This window comes from Mus musculus, chromosome 1 (genome assembly GCF_000001635.26).
Source record: "Mus musculus strain C57BL/6J chromosome 1, GRCm38.p6 C57BL/6J".
Classification (NCBI taxonomy): domain Eukaryota; kingdom Metazoa; phylum Chordata; class Mammalia; order Rodentia; family Muridae; genus Mus; species Mus musculus.
The window spans coordinates 136,836,392-136,853,964 of record NC_000067.6 but is presented as its reverse complement, the minus strand read 5'-3'; the positions used below and the strand labels follow the sequence as shown (position 1 = coordinate 136,853,964).

At 42.8% G+C, this 17,573-nt stretch overlaps 1 protein-coding gene across 4 annotated transcripts in view; it reads left to right on the top strand.

Annotated features, from left to right (window-relative positions):
• Positions 1-11,403, top strand: part of Nr5a2 (nuclear receptor subfamily 5, group A, member 2) — a 117,887-nt gene extending 106,484 nt beyond the window's left edge. For 2 of the 4 annotated variants that reach the window (XM_006529621.3, XM_006529622.4), the window contains exon 8: positions 8,255-11,403. In XM_006529621.3, the coding sequence (XP_006529684.1) occupies positions 8,255-8,502 (248 nt within the window). In that variant the 3' untranslated portion in view covers positions 8,503-11,403. The remainder of the gene's footprint in view (positions 1-8,254) is intronic. The other 2 variants (NM_030676.3, NM_001159769.2) reach the window with 1 other exon arrangement.
• The last annotated feature ends 6,170 nt before the right edge of the window (positions 11,404-17,573 follow it).

Genomic DNA, 17,573 nt, shown 5'->3' with positions numbered 1-17,573 from the left:
CCCTGTCTTACTGTCCTTGAACGTATAGGTAGTTGTCCCTGTCACCCAACCTGCACAGGCCAACACTGCATCGATTGGGGTTTGCTGACCTTAACATTACAGCTTTCTTCTGTGGTTTTGGTCCCTGAGGATTTTGGAAGTTAAATCACAAATCATTATAAATATGTTCCTAGGTATTTAACTAGGCCCATAACCTGGAAGCTGAGACTAAGAATCCTGAATTCCAGATCCTCCTGAGCTATATTGATAGGATCCTATCTCACATTTTTAAATGATCTGTGTCACCGATGTGATGTCCCTAACATGGCCCATAGACCCCAAATAGTTATTCTGGAGGAATAAGTATTCACACTACTACTCCACGCTTTCAAACAAATGTCTTTCCGAAACTCTGTTCATATAGCTTAATTTTTACAATTTATAAATAATAAAGACTTACAATTTTTAATCAAGTTGTAATTTTTTCTATAGATAAATTATAGGAGCTGTGTTCTACTATATCTGAGATTATTTTTAGGTTTGATGAGGCTTTAAACTTAGTAGTTGGTACTGTTGTCTCACTGAAAAAGTGCTCAGTAAATTCCCATCACAGTATTTTTTTTTTCTTTCATCTTCTTGGAAGCCTAATAGAAATTACTAAGTTCATTACTACAGGCACCGGTTATAGGGGGATGTGCTGTGTGGGAAATAAGAAATAGGAGACAGGCTGAAGGCTGCCTCCTTCCAAGAGACAGCAAAGACCAGAATGAGCCAAGGAGTAGTGGATCAAAAGCAGAATAAAGCTTATCAGAGAAAGATATTATTAGAAGTATTTAGAAGATCCTCCAACACAAGCAAGGGGATAGGCCAGTGTGTATGAAATAAGTACGCAGACATATTGTTCATAGTTTGTCAAAGGCAGAGACATCACCCTAGGCTGGAGCCCAGCACTGTTGCTGTCTTGTAACTAACAGACAAATGACCATGGAACACCTAATGGGCAATGAGTCAGTCGGTCATAGACAGCGGAGTCTGCTCTGAGCCTGGGGATCAAGACCAGTTACCTGATTGAAGTTGAAGGGAAGAAGATCTCAGTTAGCACAGGCACAGGCCCATCTGAAACCAGTTGGTGAGAGGGGTGAAATCAGACTGGAGAGTGAATGCCAGACGAATGTCTTTAATCGGTAGCCCAAGGGCAGTGGCAAGCCGATGGAGAATTGCGAGCACACAATCAGATTCCCATTTAAAACTATCCTTCTGACTGTCCCGAAGAAAATGGGCAGCATTGGAAGAATTGAGAACAGTTAAAGAGGTTGTAGAAGCAATAAAGGCACGCTATGGTGGTGACAGAGACGACAGAATAGATGGGAGATGTAATTAGGAAGCAGATCCAACAGGACTTGGTGGTGTGTGGACTGGCAAAGAGGGCCAGTGAATTCTTTCCTTTCTCAGACTTGTAGTCTAGCCAGACATCTGTAATTGGATGGATTGTGGTCCAGGACAATACAGGTTTAGAACACTGGAGACTGGGCTGAGTTGTAAACACTGACACTCCTGCTCCCCAGCATCCGTGTGGAGAGGATATATATAACTGTGGGTAAAGCCAGGTTTCTTTGGCAGTCTCCAGCATGGCACTGGCAGAGCCAGTGTTGATGCTGAGTATGAGAGAGCATGGGAAAGCAGAACGTCCCATGTGAGAGACAGTCCAAAGGGTTTGAAAAACGCACACATACCCCATGTTACAGGCAAACCACCCGGCAAGACTTCCGATTGACTCTGTTTACCCAGACAGCACTATACTTAGTGGAGTTGGGGTGTGTGTTGTTTGTTGTTAAGAAACAAACGATTCTATGTAAAACAAAACTTGCTGCGAATTCAATGTTTAAGAACAGCAGCATGCCAACCTGTGGGGGGTGGGGAAGGAGGGAGAGAGAGAGAGAGGGAGAGAGAGAGAGAAAGAATGAATGAGATCACAAACACTCAAATCCCACCTTCAACATTCCCAAACAGTGCCACCATGTGCCCATGCTTCTTGAGCTCCATGTCCTAGCATGTCACATACAACATAAAATAGCATGTGTGTTCATGTCCCATGGGGCTCAGACCTAAAAAAGTAGGGTGGATGAAAGTTGTCAGCTGGAACTTAAGATTTGACGATGTTTCTTTCCCTTTAAGTGACCTTTGTGTACGTGGGTGTCTTGTCTGCATGTATTCCTACGGACACACCAGAAAAGGGGCATCAGGTCCCAAGACGACAGTTGCAAGCTGCCAACGTGAGTGCTGGGAATTGAACTCAGGACACCTCTGGAAGAGCTGTCAGGGCTCTTAACGAGCCATTTCTAGCCTCTTGACTGATCCTTTTGATTGGAAATAGGTCAAGTACCTCTGCCTTACCTTTAGAAAGTAAAACATCAGAGATTCTGTTATTTGTTCATGAAAAGTCAGTCATAGGGAAATGGCCAGGTTGGTTGATTACGAGAAAGACCATAGCCACTTTCCATGTATTGCTGGAAGCAAACACATGGCACCTCCACATGGCACCTGAACAGTTACAAGAAAAGCAACACTGAGAAGGGCCTTTAAAGGAACCTTTAAAACATGGAAGTTGTGCACATTTTGCACATGGAAAAGCTGGCTCTGAGGAGCTGAGTAACTTGTTACTGGGGCTGGTCATGAAGACTGTATTAGAGAACTTACTGCCTTTGGTTTTGTTGAACTCAAATTGGACCGTGTGATCAAATGGCCTGAAAACTTCCCATGTCATTTAGAAGACACCCCCAGACCCCCTCCCCTTTCCCTGAAGACTGAATGTAAAACAGTTAAGGGCAAAGGAACTTCTTGGCACCTTCGCAGCCCACCTAAGTGGAAAGAGTTGGGTGAGTATTATTCCAAGGACGGCTTCCTTCTGTCCTGTTCTGAGGTTTTGTCTCCGTGTGACTCTATGTACCCAACATTCCTTCCCTCTATTGCGCAGTTCCCTGCTCACCTTTCAAAACAAGTGGGCTAGAGAGATGGTGGCTCAGCAGCTGAGGGCACTGACTGGATCTTTCAGAGGACCCGGGGGAGAGTCCCAGCACTCAAAATTCTTCAGGTCTCACCTTCATGTTAAAGCCTTGATGTTTATCCAATGAGGTTGTAAGGTCTCTCCAATCTGTATTCACATTAAATGAGCTACATAAAACAGGAATTGGTGTTCCTGTATCTTCAGTATCTGGCTTTTCTGAATAATTCATGCATCATGTGTATGGAAAAGGAAGTGTCTTAGTTAGGGTTTCCATTGCTGTGAAGAGATACTATAGCCAAAGCAACTCTTAGAAAGAACAACATTTCATTAGGGCAGGCTTACAGGTTCAGTCCGTCATTATCAAGCATTCAGGCAGACATGGTGCTGAAGGAGCCGAGAGTTCTACATCTTGATTCAACGGCAGCCAGGAGAAGACTGAATCTCTATTCCCCATGCTATGTGGAGCTTGAGCTTAGGAACCTAAAAGCTCACCCCCACAGTGACAACACGCGTCCTCTAATAAAGCTACACCTCCTCCAATAAGGCCACACCTCCTAATAGTGCCACTTCCCATGGGCAAAGAATGTTTAAACTATCACAGGAAGAATTGCCAGAATGTTTTCTAGACAAAGGCCCACAGTTACAAGAGCCCGTGTTTCTCCAAATGTAAAGCACTTTATGTGTCAGTCATTCTCAAGCTTTCTAATGCTGAGACCCCTTAATTCAGTTCCACAGTTCCTCGTGCTGTGGTGACCCCCAACCATAAACTCATATTCTTTGCTACTTCATAACCGTAACTTTGCTACCGCTATGAATCATAATGTAAATATGTTTTCTGATGGCCTTAAGTATCCCCTGTGAAAGGGTTGTTCAACCCCTAAGGAGCCACAAACCACTTGTGTACCACTTGTGTATATGGTTCTGAGAGCAGCCCCTCCAAAGCCCCTCCTTGTTACTAATTTGCAAAAGACATTGAATTGCTTGTTCTAGTTGGTGAGAGTGTGTCTTGGCTTAATATGCATGTTATTATATCGTGGTAGAGGGTTTATACGGGTGAGATCTTGAGTTTCAGGGTTTATTGGAAACTCTTCTTGGAGTTTGATTTTAGGCAACTGAAGCAAAGACTCCTCTCCCCTCCCCTCTATACCCCTCCCCTCCCAACTCTACTTTTCATCAGTGAATTTTGTTCATATAAGTTTCCTGACCAACCTCCAAAACTTCTTATAGAATTATTTATACAAATCTCTCAATTTTATCCCCTTAAAATACTTTTAAAACTTCCTTGCAGAAAGTTCTTTTCCCTCCCATTAAAAAGAAAAAGCCCTTCAGACAAAGCACGCGACAATACCTATATGTTATAGCCTGTCATCTCTCTCAAAGCTGCAAGGAAAAGCTGTGTGTGTTTCCCTTAGCTTTGCTCTAAGAGACTGGATGTATCTCAGGAAAAGACACCCAGTCGTGGTCCCCGCCATGCCCTTGCTTCAGTGAAAGACCCATCTTTGAATGGGTGTGCAGCAGCAAGGTCGCTGGCCCTCCCGTGACAGTGACCAGGGAGGCCAAGGGTTCATCTTCAGAGAGTGCTGAATCCTGCCAGTGACAGAAGTCAGCGCAGTAATGTATTCAAGAAAGCCTAAGGGTTTTACTTCTCAATAAGGCTGGAAAAAAATCTGAGCACCCCACTGTGAGCTTATCATAATGCGCTTCATAGAGAAAGTTGGTAATTAGTCCCCGAGTGAATAAAGTATTGCGGAGGAGAATTGATACTTCGAGGGAAGGCAAAATGCTCCTGCAATCATCAAATTTTAAAGGCTGTAGGAAGGGTGTGGGGACGCCTCTGCCTGTTTACGTATCGTCTCCAACGCTGAATTTGTAATCACTAGTGTTTTGTTTTGTATTTTTCAATTGTATGAGGATGAAGGTTATGTAAATTCCAAAGGAGTGCAGAGTGCCAAATGCAAGAGATCAGGTGCCATGGAGCCAGGGTTGGGGTGGCTATTCTGGCCAGTATCACTCTTGCCTTCTAGTTGGGGTTTGCTGCTGCAGTCCAGGTATTTCACAACACTTTTTACTAGGGAAACCGAACTGCAAATCTCAGTGCTTGTATATTTAAATTCGTTGCATTTGAAAAGGCCTGAACTTGTGTAAAAACTAATTCAGAGGTTGATGTCAGAATACACTCAAGTTTTTGAACCCTTCCTAAAGAAGAAAGACCATATCACAGGAAATCCCAAGTTTCCTGGAGGGAGGCGTTTCCACCTATATTTTGGCGTTACCTTTCGGTTGCTTTTAGGTCCTTGTTAGCTAGTCTCTGGACCATTGGTTGGAAAAAAACAAGGTTTATCTTTCAGGTCCAGAGATTCAAGAGACACGACCTTAGGTGCCCACCCCCCCATTGTAATTCCCATGCTGCTCATGGAACAGCGACCAAGGAAGGGAAACCCTCATTGGTAAAACACGAAAAGCAAGTCTCACTATCTATCTGGACTACAAAACCAAACCAAGGGTAGCAAGTGAACACTGTGACCTGTAATATAATATACCTTATTGCCATTTTTCAAAAGTTATGGTTATGTGTGTGTAAAATTTTCCAAAAATTAGTTTCTAATTGAAAAAGAAAGCACACTGGTTCCCAGGATCATAAAAAGGGGCCTTTCATGATTACAGTTCACCAGTCTTGTGAAAATACACCAACAGTGAAAAAGAACGGTAATTAGTGTATTTTCTGAGGATACCTTGACTAATGTGTGGTCCTCTCCCCAGAAGCTTGGGGTCTCTGTGGGGAAATGGAACTGTAGGGAAATGGACAGTTTAATAGATGGCGGGAGGCGCCTCCGAGCAGGGAAGAGTGCAATGATGCGGCAACTGCTCGCCAGCAAGGGAGAACCAGCTAACCTACCATGCCCTCCTTTCTCTTCCCCTCGCCTGAATGGACTTCACTGTCCTGGTTTTTAATGTAGCAAGATTACATGTGGGCCACCACACCTATCAGAATCTTTACCAGTAGTATCAATTTAGAAGTCTTTGGGACAATTGACAGTATGTGCATTTTATTATCCATAATGCTAAATTCATTGAAGCAGCTTAAAGAGATAATTTAGTCATGGCCAAAATAATTAATATGAAACTTTCCCCCTGTATGGAACACTTCAAATGATTTGAGCTTTTCAAAGAATACCAGTTTAGAGCAGTGTCTTTGGAAGTTAGTACAAATGATACTCTGAGAATTATAAATGCTCAGTCTAGGAGTATACAACTATTGTTTTATAATTGTTTTTGAAACAACTTTTCTAAAACACTACTCATTTATCTTCTACTTCATCCTCCTTACTAGTCTCTGTGGCCAGCTTGTCTTCCTCATGCACATCTGTCACTGTCATGTGAATTGATAGCCCATTCCATATGGATATATTGGGTTTTGTTTTATTTTTTGAGATGGGGTTTCCTCTATGTAGCTCTGGATGGCTAGGGCTCACTCCGTTATAGACCAGGCTGGCCTCCAACTCTGCATCCTGAGTGCTAAGATTAAAGACATGAACCCCCACACTTGGCTTCACTTCATATATTTTATAGTTATCTTTAAATTACTGTAACAAGACTTCCTACTGAGGCAGAGCATATTGAAGGTATTTCTGATCATTTACATTTGATAATTTTGAACCAAGCAGAACGCCGGATCACAGACATATTGGTAAATGTTTTTATAAGTCGTGTAAACTCACTTTAAAAATATTTCACATAAGATGGAAGTATTTGGTTAGCTACAAACTGCCATGTGTGTCAAGTGTCAGGTGCCACAAAGGGTACAGTGACATGTGACTGGCTGTCCCACTCAGTAGATAATCACACATTTTTGGATCTCTCTCACTTTGAACTAAGACTTTTCTCTCTCTCTCACTTGATGTATCTACTTCTTACCGATTCCTTGTTGGTTTGAATCTGACCAGAGACTTAATAATAGAGAGAAGCTGCTTAGTACAGATAAAAACATTCAAAGCCCCCTGAAAATATTTCAGAGGCACATATCAAGAGATGAGGCAAGAGGAACACAGGCAGGCACGCATAGGCTATTGTAATGGCACCTAAACTATTGGATATGAGTTACTATGGCAACAGTCACCTTTCATCTAGGACATTTAAACTTTCACTAATTTTGCTCATTTGGTTTACTTCAGAATCTTGTTTATTTTTGCCAGAAAATAAAAGGATGAAGGTGGCTTTTATTTGTTTACTTTCTATGCAGGAATATCTATAAACACAGCTGTGTATTTTTTTCCAGCAGCTTCTATACACACTTTGAATAAAAGTTATGTAACGGACATAAATCAACTCCAGAAGTAAAATTCCATCTTTCCCTTGCCCATCATCTGAGTGTATTTGTCCGAGCATTTGACTTTTGTGACACCGCATCTCTTTCTTATCCAATATGTAGAAGGACCTCAAGGGCAGATGTCTGAAAATTGGATGCTCACGGGGAGTTAGGCAGGATGAATTGCCCATGTCCGGCTTCTTCATATCCGTGACCCAGGACCAGGGGGAAAAAAAAGAAGAGTCAGACTTAGAAACTGCATTGAGGTTAAAGGGCACCAAGCATCCTGGCTTGTATTCTGCCTAAAGGACAAGGCTTTCCATTTGATAAAGATCATTAGTCACTGAGATATATATTTGAGCGAGTTTCCAGTAGCAAGCCTTCAGTTGGCAGTCACTGGAGTGTACCAGATGGTTCATTAGCATAGGCTAGACAAGTCAAAGGCTTTCAGAATCATTTAGAAAATGTCAAACAGAAACAAGAACCCTGTCACTTTTTATTAGAATTAACTACATCACACCCTGGACACAGATTTCACCTTGGGTCAGAAAAATTAATACAGAATTATATGAATTGTGTAATATACTGGTTTAAGATCGGTCTTTCTCTAGGGACTCATTTGCTAGCAATATATTATGATCCCTCTACTTTAAGAATCCTCAAGCCTTTCCTTTTGTAAGACATAAGAAGAGTTGACCTTGCTCAAAATCCATTGGTGTCTAATTGATTTGAGGTATATGCAGAATTTCAACAAGACAGTCTTGCAAAGCTCTTTTGCGCTCCTTTTCCCTGGAAGCTTGGTAAACGGGGGCTTCCTGAATATTCAACAGTATATAAAGTATGCTTTCTATCGAGAGGAAAAGACAGCCATCCATGCACTGAACATTGCTTCAGTAAATAGAAATACAAAAGGAAAATACAGCCAAGTGAAGTCTTGTCTTTCCTTTTTCCTTTTTTCAATGCAGATGTGAAGAACCTGGAGAACCTGCAGCTGGTGGAAGGTGTCCAAGAGCAGGTGAATGCCGCCCTGCTGGACTACACGGTTTGCAACTACCCACAACAGACTGAGAAATTCGGACAGCTACTTCTTCGGCTACCCGAGATCCGGGCAATCAGCAAGCAGGCAGAAGACTACCTGTACTATAAGCACGTGAACGGGGATGTGCCCTATAATAACCTCCTCATTGAGATGCTGCATGCCAAAAGAGCCTAAGTCCCCACCCCTGGAAGCTTGCTCTAGGAACACAGACTGGAAGGAGAAGAGGAGGACGATGACAGAAACACAATACTCTGAACTGCTCCAAGCAATGCTAATTATAAACTTGGTTTAAAGACACTGAATTTTAAAAGCATAATAATTAAATACCTAATAGCAAATAAATGATATATCAGGGTATTTGTACTGCAAACTGTGAATCAAAGGCTGTATGAATCAAAGGATTCATATGAAAGACATTGTAATGGGGTGGATTGAACTTACAGATGGAGACCAATACCACAGCAGAATAAAAATGGACAGAACAATCCTTGTATATTTAAACTAATCTGCTATTAAGAAATTCAGAAGTTGATCTCTGTTATTAATTGGATTTGTCCTGAATTACTCCGTGGTGACGCTGAACAACTCAAGAATACATGGGCTGTGCCTTGGCAGCCCCTCCCCATCCCTCCCACCACCACCACCCCCACCCCCACAAGGCCCTATACCTTCTGACCTGTGAGCCCTGAAGCTATTTTAAGGACTTCTGTTCAGCCATACCCAGTAGTAGCTCCACTAAACCATGATTTCTGGATGTCTGTGTCTTAGACCTGCCAACAGCTAATAAGAACAATGTATAAATATGTCAGCTTGCATTTTAAATATGTGCTGAAGTTTGTTTTGTCGTGTGTTCGTAATTAAAAAGAAAACGGGCAGTAACCCTCTTCTATATAAGCATTAGTTAATATTAAGGGAAATCAAACAAATCTAAGCCAATACTCCCAACAAGCAAGTTAGATCTTACTTCTGCTGCTGTTGCTGAAATGTGGCTTTGGCATGGTTGGGTTTCATAAAACTTTTTGGCCAAGAGGCTTGTTAGTATACATCCATCTGTTTAGTCATCAAGGTTTGTAGTTCACTTAAAAAAAAATAAACCACTAGACATCTTTTGCTGAATGTCAAATAGTCACAGTCTAAGTAGCCAAAAAGTCAAAGCGTGTTAAACATTGCCAAATGAAGGAAAGGGTGAGCTGCAAAGGGGATGGTTCGAGGTTCATTCCAGTTGTGACCCGAGCGTCCCCAAAACCTGGGATGCAAAGACAGTGATTCTGCATATGGCCTGGAAAGACAGGAAAGCCAGTCTCCTACAAAGGGGAATGGAAGATCCTGGCCTCTAAGTCATAGACCAAAGTCTGCTGTAGAACAAAAAAAAAAATACTGGAGGGCAGAGATAGCAAACCAAGTCTCCAAACAATGCTGTCAGTATTAGCATGCGGTGCCGTGGGCATGGAAACCTTGCCTTACTTCCTGGTCCTAAAAGGGAGCTGTGCAGATGTGGATCAACATTTGTTGAAAATAAAGTATTAATACTTTAAAAGTCAAATAAAATATAGTGTTTACATTCTTTAGGTCCTGGGAGGAGTTGGGGGGGGGGGACTCTGATAATACAGATAGTAAAAGCAGTAATTTCTTTAATGTTATTTTTCTGGTTAGTAATTATTTTTAACAGTACTTAATTACTGTATGTCGTGAGACACTAAAATCAAAAATGGGACTCTCATTTTGTCTTTATTTGTTAAGATTACCAGCAGCACAATCATTTGTAGAAACTGTATAAAAAAAATCTCCTGGTCCCTTAATTTTTTTCCACAAATGTTTCTGGCTTTGGAATAGTTTATTTATATTGTATATCATAGTTTCAACTATAGACAATTACAATGCTAATTTATTGTTCCTTGGGTTCCCCTTTGTATAAAATAGAGCCAAGACTGAAGAAACCAAATATATGTGTTTACTATAGCATGTCTTCAAGTTAGTGAAACATAGTTCAGGGGTATAGAAGGGTCTTAATGATTAAAACCATCCACTTGATTACATGTCTCAAAACTCCCACAATCCATCTGTAGTTTATTTAATATCCATTGTAAATCATGTGACTTACAACTTTTTCTTGGTTTTAACGCATTTTAACATTGAAGAGTCTTACCTGGTTTTCCTTTCCAAACATTGTAAGTTGTATACCAAAGATATTAGTTTATTACTTCAGTGTGTACAAAAAAATTATTTTATTACATTTCTTAATGGCCTCTAATATCCATCCACAGGAAGGACGCACACTAGCTGGGTTGGGATTGACTCTCAGTGTTATCTTCATGGTTCTAGGGAGGAGAAAAAGTCATCAGTCAAAGCTCAGATCCAAAGCCTTAAACCAGACAGAGACAGGGCTGCTCCTCCCGACTAAAAACCAAGTGGTTAAAGGCACATGAGAGAGACTGGAGATGTCAGTGGTTAATGAGAGAGCTCTATCCTGGATGTTAATGTGACTAGAAGGATGGCTATTTTGAGGGTTTTTGACATTGAAAAAAAATCCATGTTTCCTTATTTTAAATATATAGTACTCCCCCACTGACTATTCCACCTAAAAATTGTAGCTTTTACCCTGAGCATGGTTAGAGAAACAGGCGACAGTCACATCCATACCAAGGACAGAAGCAGTTTGAGCAGGTGTCTATATGGTACCCTGCATCCGGGGCCCTTTGGGAACTGGCCGGTTATCTGATGTCAGTAGGTAGCCAGTTTGCAACTTAGCCAGCTGCCTCATTGATTCTGAGATTTCCTAATAAAGGCAGACTAAAGACGAAGGGTCTTCACCTGAGCCGGGTTTCCCGTAGCTGGTCTCTGTAGAGAGACAGTCTGTGACGTCCGAGTCTTTGGACTGTGGCTCCTCTGCATCTCTCTTGGACTTGTATCCATGCGGTGTTCCGAGTGTGAAGTTGGTTACTTGTTGACGTTTTCTTACTGTATCAGTGAAACACACATTGTCATGTCGGTTCTTGCCATGAATTTCTCAATGAAATGGATTTTTTTTCCAGTATTTCAATAAATATTGATATGTCCACCTGGTAACTTTTTAAATCCTTTATGTTGTCCTTGTGTTGCATGCGAGAGCATCTAGTAATTAAATAACACAGCTAGGAATTCAAATAATTTCACAATGAATGTGCTCATTCTGTCTCCCGACCTTCCATCTAAGACTCCATATGTCAACAAACAACTCAGAATATTCAGTCTACAGGCCACAGTTCCAGTACAAAGTGTCATTTACTGAAAGCAGCTGGCCCAGAATTCTTTTTGTCTACCAACCACTGTCCTAAGGTGCTTTTTATTAAAGCCTCAAACCAGGCAGTGGTGGCATACACCTTTAATCCCAGCATTAAGACCAGCAATCTCTGTATCTCTGTAAAATGGAGGCCAGCCTGGTCTACAAAGCAAGCTCTAGGACAGCCTGGGCTACAAAGAAAAACCCTGTCTCAGAAAAACAACAACCAAAAAAAAAAAAAAAAGAATCCTCAGAACAGTGTTTAAAGCCCTTTGAACCAACCAATATATTGATCAGAGGAGTTCTGAGCAGGGGTTGGTTGTATTTGCAGTTAGTGATGCTGGAATTTATGGCGTGATAAGCAAGCCAGGACTTCTGCATTATACACAGTCCAGTGGCAGTACCTTGAACAGAAGTGATTTGACCCAAGAGGCATTCTGACAGCTTTTGTCATTCTCTTAAGCCAAGATACTATAGAAAAATCAGGCAGTTAACAGCCAACTACATGGATGTATCAAGAACTCCGAGCCGGGCGGTGGTGGTGCATGCCTTTAATCCCAGCACTTAGGAGCCAGAGGCAGGCAGATTTCTGAGTTTGAGGCCAGCCTGGTCTACAGAGTGAGTTCCAGGACAGCCAAGGCTATACAGAGAAACCCCATCTCGAAAACACAAACAAACAAAAAAAACCCTCTGAACCAGGGGTTGGGGGGTGCGTGGCTGGATAGTAAAGTACTTGTACGAATGTAAGGACCAAGGTTCAGACAAGCAGAACCCAGTAAAAGCTATGCGGATGAGGGGTACTATCTGTAATATCAACTAGAGGGGTGGGCAGAGGATTTGCAAGATAGTAGGTAAACTAGTCTTAGGAAGTGGAAAATGACGACCTTCCCATGCAAACACACAAGCATGTACATCGCATGACATTCACTACCTGCAGAACCCAAAAATGCCTTTGCTTTCTGGAGTTAATCCTAAAAATAAAATGTCTAAAAAAAAAAAATGCTAGAGAAATTAGCCTTGTTCAAAACTACCCAGCTTTTGGAGACATTCAAAGCAACTGGAACAGCTACAAAAGTCCACTTCAGAAATAAAACACGAACGATGATGTATAATGAAACACTTAATTATGATGATAGAACATCAAAGACCAGCCTTCCCATTCCACTGTGCCCTCCACGGGCTCAGACAGGCAGGATGCCACAGTCCTACTAGCCACAGTCTGACATAACTGCAAAGTTATCAGTTGGATGTATCTACATGTTGCATATACATACGCATCATGGAACTGAGATTTTAAGCCACTAAACAGTACTCTACAAATCCCACCTACCCTGACAACCCCCCATCCCCCCAAAAAACAAACTATATAAATGATTCTTTGCATGCCACAAAATATATTCATGTTCAATTGAACTATGATTTATACAGTTCTTATCATGCATATGTCTAGCTTATCACCCCGATCAGCTTAGGTAAGAACATGGAGGTTGTTTTTAATGTTTTTCTAAGTGGTTATGTACATTTTTTTAAAAAGCAGGAAGAGTTTCTCCAGAGTCTACAGGCAGCAGGCAAAGGTCACTCTGACAGAGCCAAGGGGGCCCGACTTCCATTCTTAGAATAACACACACCAAGTCGCTAAATCCACTGCACCATGAGGCACCCAAAGGGATGGAAAATGACTCATGCCGATGTGCGTTTGGTTGTTCTGCTGGATAGTCACAATAACTTTGAGGGGGTTTGTACCCTTAACTAAGTTTGACGTTCAGTTTGAAGCCATCTCTGATGTATATTTTTATGAGAACCATGTGGAAGCTTTGTTCACAGCGCACAGGTCAGCAAGCTACAACACTTAGCGATCTTGACATTTCCCTGGAATAATACAGACCAATTTTCCTAAGCGCCGAACAGGAAGTGTATAGTTTAGTCACTCAAAATAAATATTCTTGAAGGAGTTTAACTATTTCACATGAGCACTTGTTTTATGTTAAGTTAGGAATTAATAACGTGGTGAGTGGTGACGGGCTAGGCTTGTGGGGTTTTTTTGTTTTTTTTGTTTTTTTTTTTTTTTCAGATGAGCCTTGCACATGTTTGTTGCTAAGAAAGAGGGAACGTGGCAACGGAGACGTTATAATTAGACCCACTGCTGGGTTTGAAGCTCAACTATCAAGAACTGGGTAGGATGCAGAGAGCTGGGTTCTCCCTGCTCCCTTCCTCAGATCGGAGACTGCCTCAGCAGCATCTGTCACTCCAGGGTCAAGCTCTCTGCTTCATCCAGCAGGTCAGATTTCAGATTCTCACTAGGACCCTGTTAGTTGAGAAGAACCAAGGAGCACCACCGAACAAACCACGGACACCTAGAGGTCTTGGCTCATCAACTTGAGAAGACATTCACTCTTGTGTGATCCAGTGCCGTCCCCTAAACTCTATGCTCCCGGGCACCCCCTCTGCAGGTGAAGCCAAGCTCAATTAGCTATGGCCACCTAGGGTGTCTCCCCCACACATACACCCCCCCCCCCCCCCCCGCCCCGCACTGCTGCACCAGGAGCTGAAGCCCTTCCAGATTTCCTACCCACAATCCTCTGCTCTACTTCTGTGCCCCTTCTACCCACAAAGATCTAAAGCCCACCTAGTCTTTCTCCTTCTTCTTTCAAATCAGTCCACATCTGGCCTCCCAGATACTTTAGATCAGACCCTTGGCATTTATTTCTTGCCTAAAAATATGTGATACATTCCTGGCTGCACTCCGGCCATTAGCCTGTCCAACCCCAATCTCACTCCATTCAGCAGGCAGCCCAAATGGTTGGTTCACTCTGATACAACCTTCCCAGGGCCTTTCTCGACTTGGTCACTCCCTGCCTCCCAGGCCAGCCTTCCCAGCCCAGCCCGAGCCAGGCCCTGCCATAGAGAACCATGGCGCTCTTTCCTGCCTCTGCTCCTTTGCATGCTCTTCCCCTGTGGCAGATGAACTCCTTGAGACACAGAGCCCCGCCCCTATCCGGAGTGACTCACCAGAGGCTCGCTCCTCTGTGAAATGTGTCCTAGTGTTATTTTGACTGTTCTCTGTATCTGACCCCTGCCCTCATCAAAAATAAAGAAAAACAAACATGAACATCGGGGCAAGTGCAGTAATTCAGTTAGCTCTAAGCCGGCTGGGTGCAGGCGGTGATCGGCTCCTCCCCATGACTTCCACAAAGGCATTAAAGCTCCGTGCCCCACAGGCTACATTGGACTACAGTTGACCCATAGACTACTACTAAACCCTGGCCTAGCTTTCTAAAACCTCACACACCAGAGATAAACAAGAGCCAAAGGGGGTGGTGACCTTTGGTATGCGTTCTTTGAGGTAGTGGCTCAGACTTTCATAGATCCCAGCCCCACTGTTTATCACCTGTGGAGAGATGGTACCTCACACAAGAAGGACTTGAGGCAAAACTGTTCACCTCGTGGCCAAGAAGCAAAACCGAAACAGGAAGAAACCAGGGTCTCACAGTTCTCTTCAGTAAAGTGGGGAGCTCCCACCAAGCCCTACCTCCTAAAATCCTCACCGCTCTGAGGATCAAGATTTTAGCCCATAGATCTTTAGGAAACACTCAAGATCTTAACTACAGCAGTCTTCCTTTACCTGCACTTGGACCATGTGCATCTTAGCAGAGCTCAGCCTGGGATGCCCTGGTACCCATCCAAGATGCTCAAATACCCCAAACCTAGTATCAAAAGAGTATTTTATAGCCTTTCAAGGGCAATTCACTCATGTTATTAACTGGTCATGACTTTTCCTGGCAAGACATCAGCAAACAAGGAAACAACTCTGTCTTAGTCTACTGGTAAACCAGTGAGCTTGCTGGCACATGGGTAGCTCACAGGTATCTACATAGCTTGAAAGTCCATCCTACTTGTGAGCCCACACACACTCAGAGCTCTGTCCTTTGCATTCCCTGGCAAATTTGTAGTCAAGCCCCCACCTACCTCTACTGGGGAGAAAAGTTTGTCATTTTTCTGAACTTAGGGCCAGAAAGTTTCCTAAATTCCAAGCCTCCCGCTTCCCTCCCTCCTAGAGAGAGTATTTCAATGTGGAAGGCAAAGCCTTGCTCATGTGCTAGTTCCTGTCACTGTGTTAAAATACTCTAATAAAAAAGCAATTAATGGGAGAAAAGCCATCACTGCAGGGACGTCAACATCGCAAGACTTGAAGCAGCTGGCCACACCTGCTTCACAATCAAGAACACAGACACAGAGTACTATGCAGCTATTAAAAAGAATGAATTTATGAAATTCCTAGGCAAATGGATGGACCTGGAGGGCATCATCCTGAGTGAGGTAACACAATCACAAAAGAACTCAAATGATATGTACTCACTGATAAGTGGATATTAGCCCAGAAACTTAGTATACCTAAGATATAAGATACAATTTGCAAAACACATGAAACTGAAGAAGAACGAAGACCAAAGTGTGGACACTTTGTCCCTTCTTAGAATTGGAAACAATCACCCATGGAAGGAGTTACAGAGACAAAGTTTGGAGCTGAGACAAAAGGATGGACCATCTAGAGACTGCCATATCCAGGGGTCCATCCCATAATTAGCTTCCAAACGATGACACCATTGCATACACTAGCAAGCGTTTGCTGAAAGGACTCTGATATAGCTGTCTCTTGTGAGACTAGACCGGGGCCTAGCAAACACAGAAGTGGATGCTCACAGTCAGCTATTGGATGGATCACAGGGCCCCCAATGGAGGAGCTAGAGAAAGTATCCAAGGAGCTAAAGAGATCTGCAACCCTGTAGGTGCAACAACATTATGAACTAACCAGTACCCCGGAGCTCTTGACTCTAGCTGCATATGTATCAAAAGATGGCCTAGTCCAAAGAGAGGCCCATTGGACACACAAACTTTATATGCCCCAGTACAGGGGAACGCCAGGGCCAAAAAGTGGGAATGGGTGAGTAAGGGAGTAGGTAGGGCAGTGGGGGGGAGGGTATGGGGGACTTTTGGGATAGCATTGGAAATGTAATTGAGGAAAATACGTAATAAAAAAAATATTAAAAAAAAAAAAGAACACATACACAAATGCATGCATGCATGTTGCTCCGGCAGGTGCTCTTGCTTAGTCCAGAGCCCAAACCCAAGGAAAACTGCAGCCTGTTTTCAGACCAGGCTACCCAGTGTCAGTTAAGGCAGTCATGGTTATAGACAGACATGGTCACAGGCCAACCTTTCTTAGAAATTTCCCCATTGGGACTCTGCCCAAGTGATTCTAGGTTGTGTCAAATGGACGATTAAAACTAACCATCACATGCCAACGCAACATTAGTCCAAGAAAATAGACAGTAAAAATGACATTTTATTTACACAAAGTGGGCTACCTTTTAAAGAAGACAGATGTGAAAGAGATTAGAATTTTACTGTGTGGCCTCAGAGAGTAGAAATCTGTTTGAGTGAAATAGGCAGGTACATCCCCGAAAGAGATCATATCACAATGCAAAAATTAAAAAATTAAAATTAAAAGAAAACCCTAACAGTCAAAGTGGTCCAGAACTTAGGCCACCTGGGAGGCCAAGACCTTCCGGAAACTCGTCCACTCAAGGCCAGACTGGACGACAGCGCTACTGAAGTGACTCTGCTTAGGGTGACTGGCCACCATTTGACCCTCCATATCTGACAAGGCCCAATTCCAACATGGCCAGATAAATAGCTTACCCAAAACTTTAAGAAGAACCTTCTACTCCAACCTTCAGGGACAAACTGCATGTGCCCTTCCAGTTTTGCTAGAATGGTCTTCCACTCAGAGTCAAGAAGCAGCGAATGTACTCATGAAGGGCATTTCAGTACTCATGACATAGGAGAGAAATCCGGCCTATGAGACATGTCAGGCTGATGCATCCTTACAAATAGGCAACAGTTAACATTCTGAAACAGAAAAGGTGTCAACTCTCTGAAAAGCTACAGGCTTTCAAACCTCTTCTCCCTGGAGTTAGAGATGGCA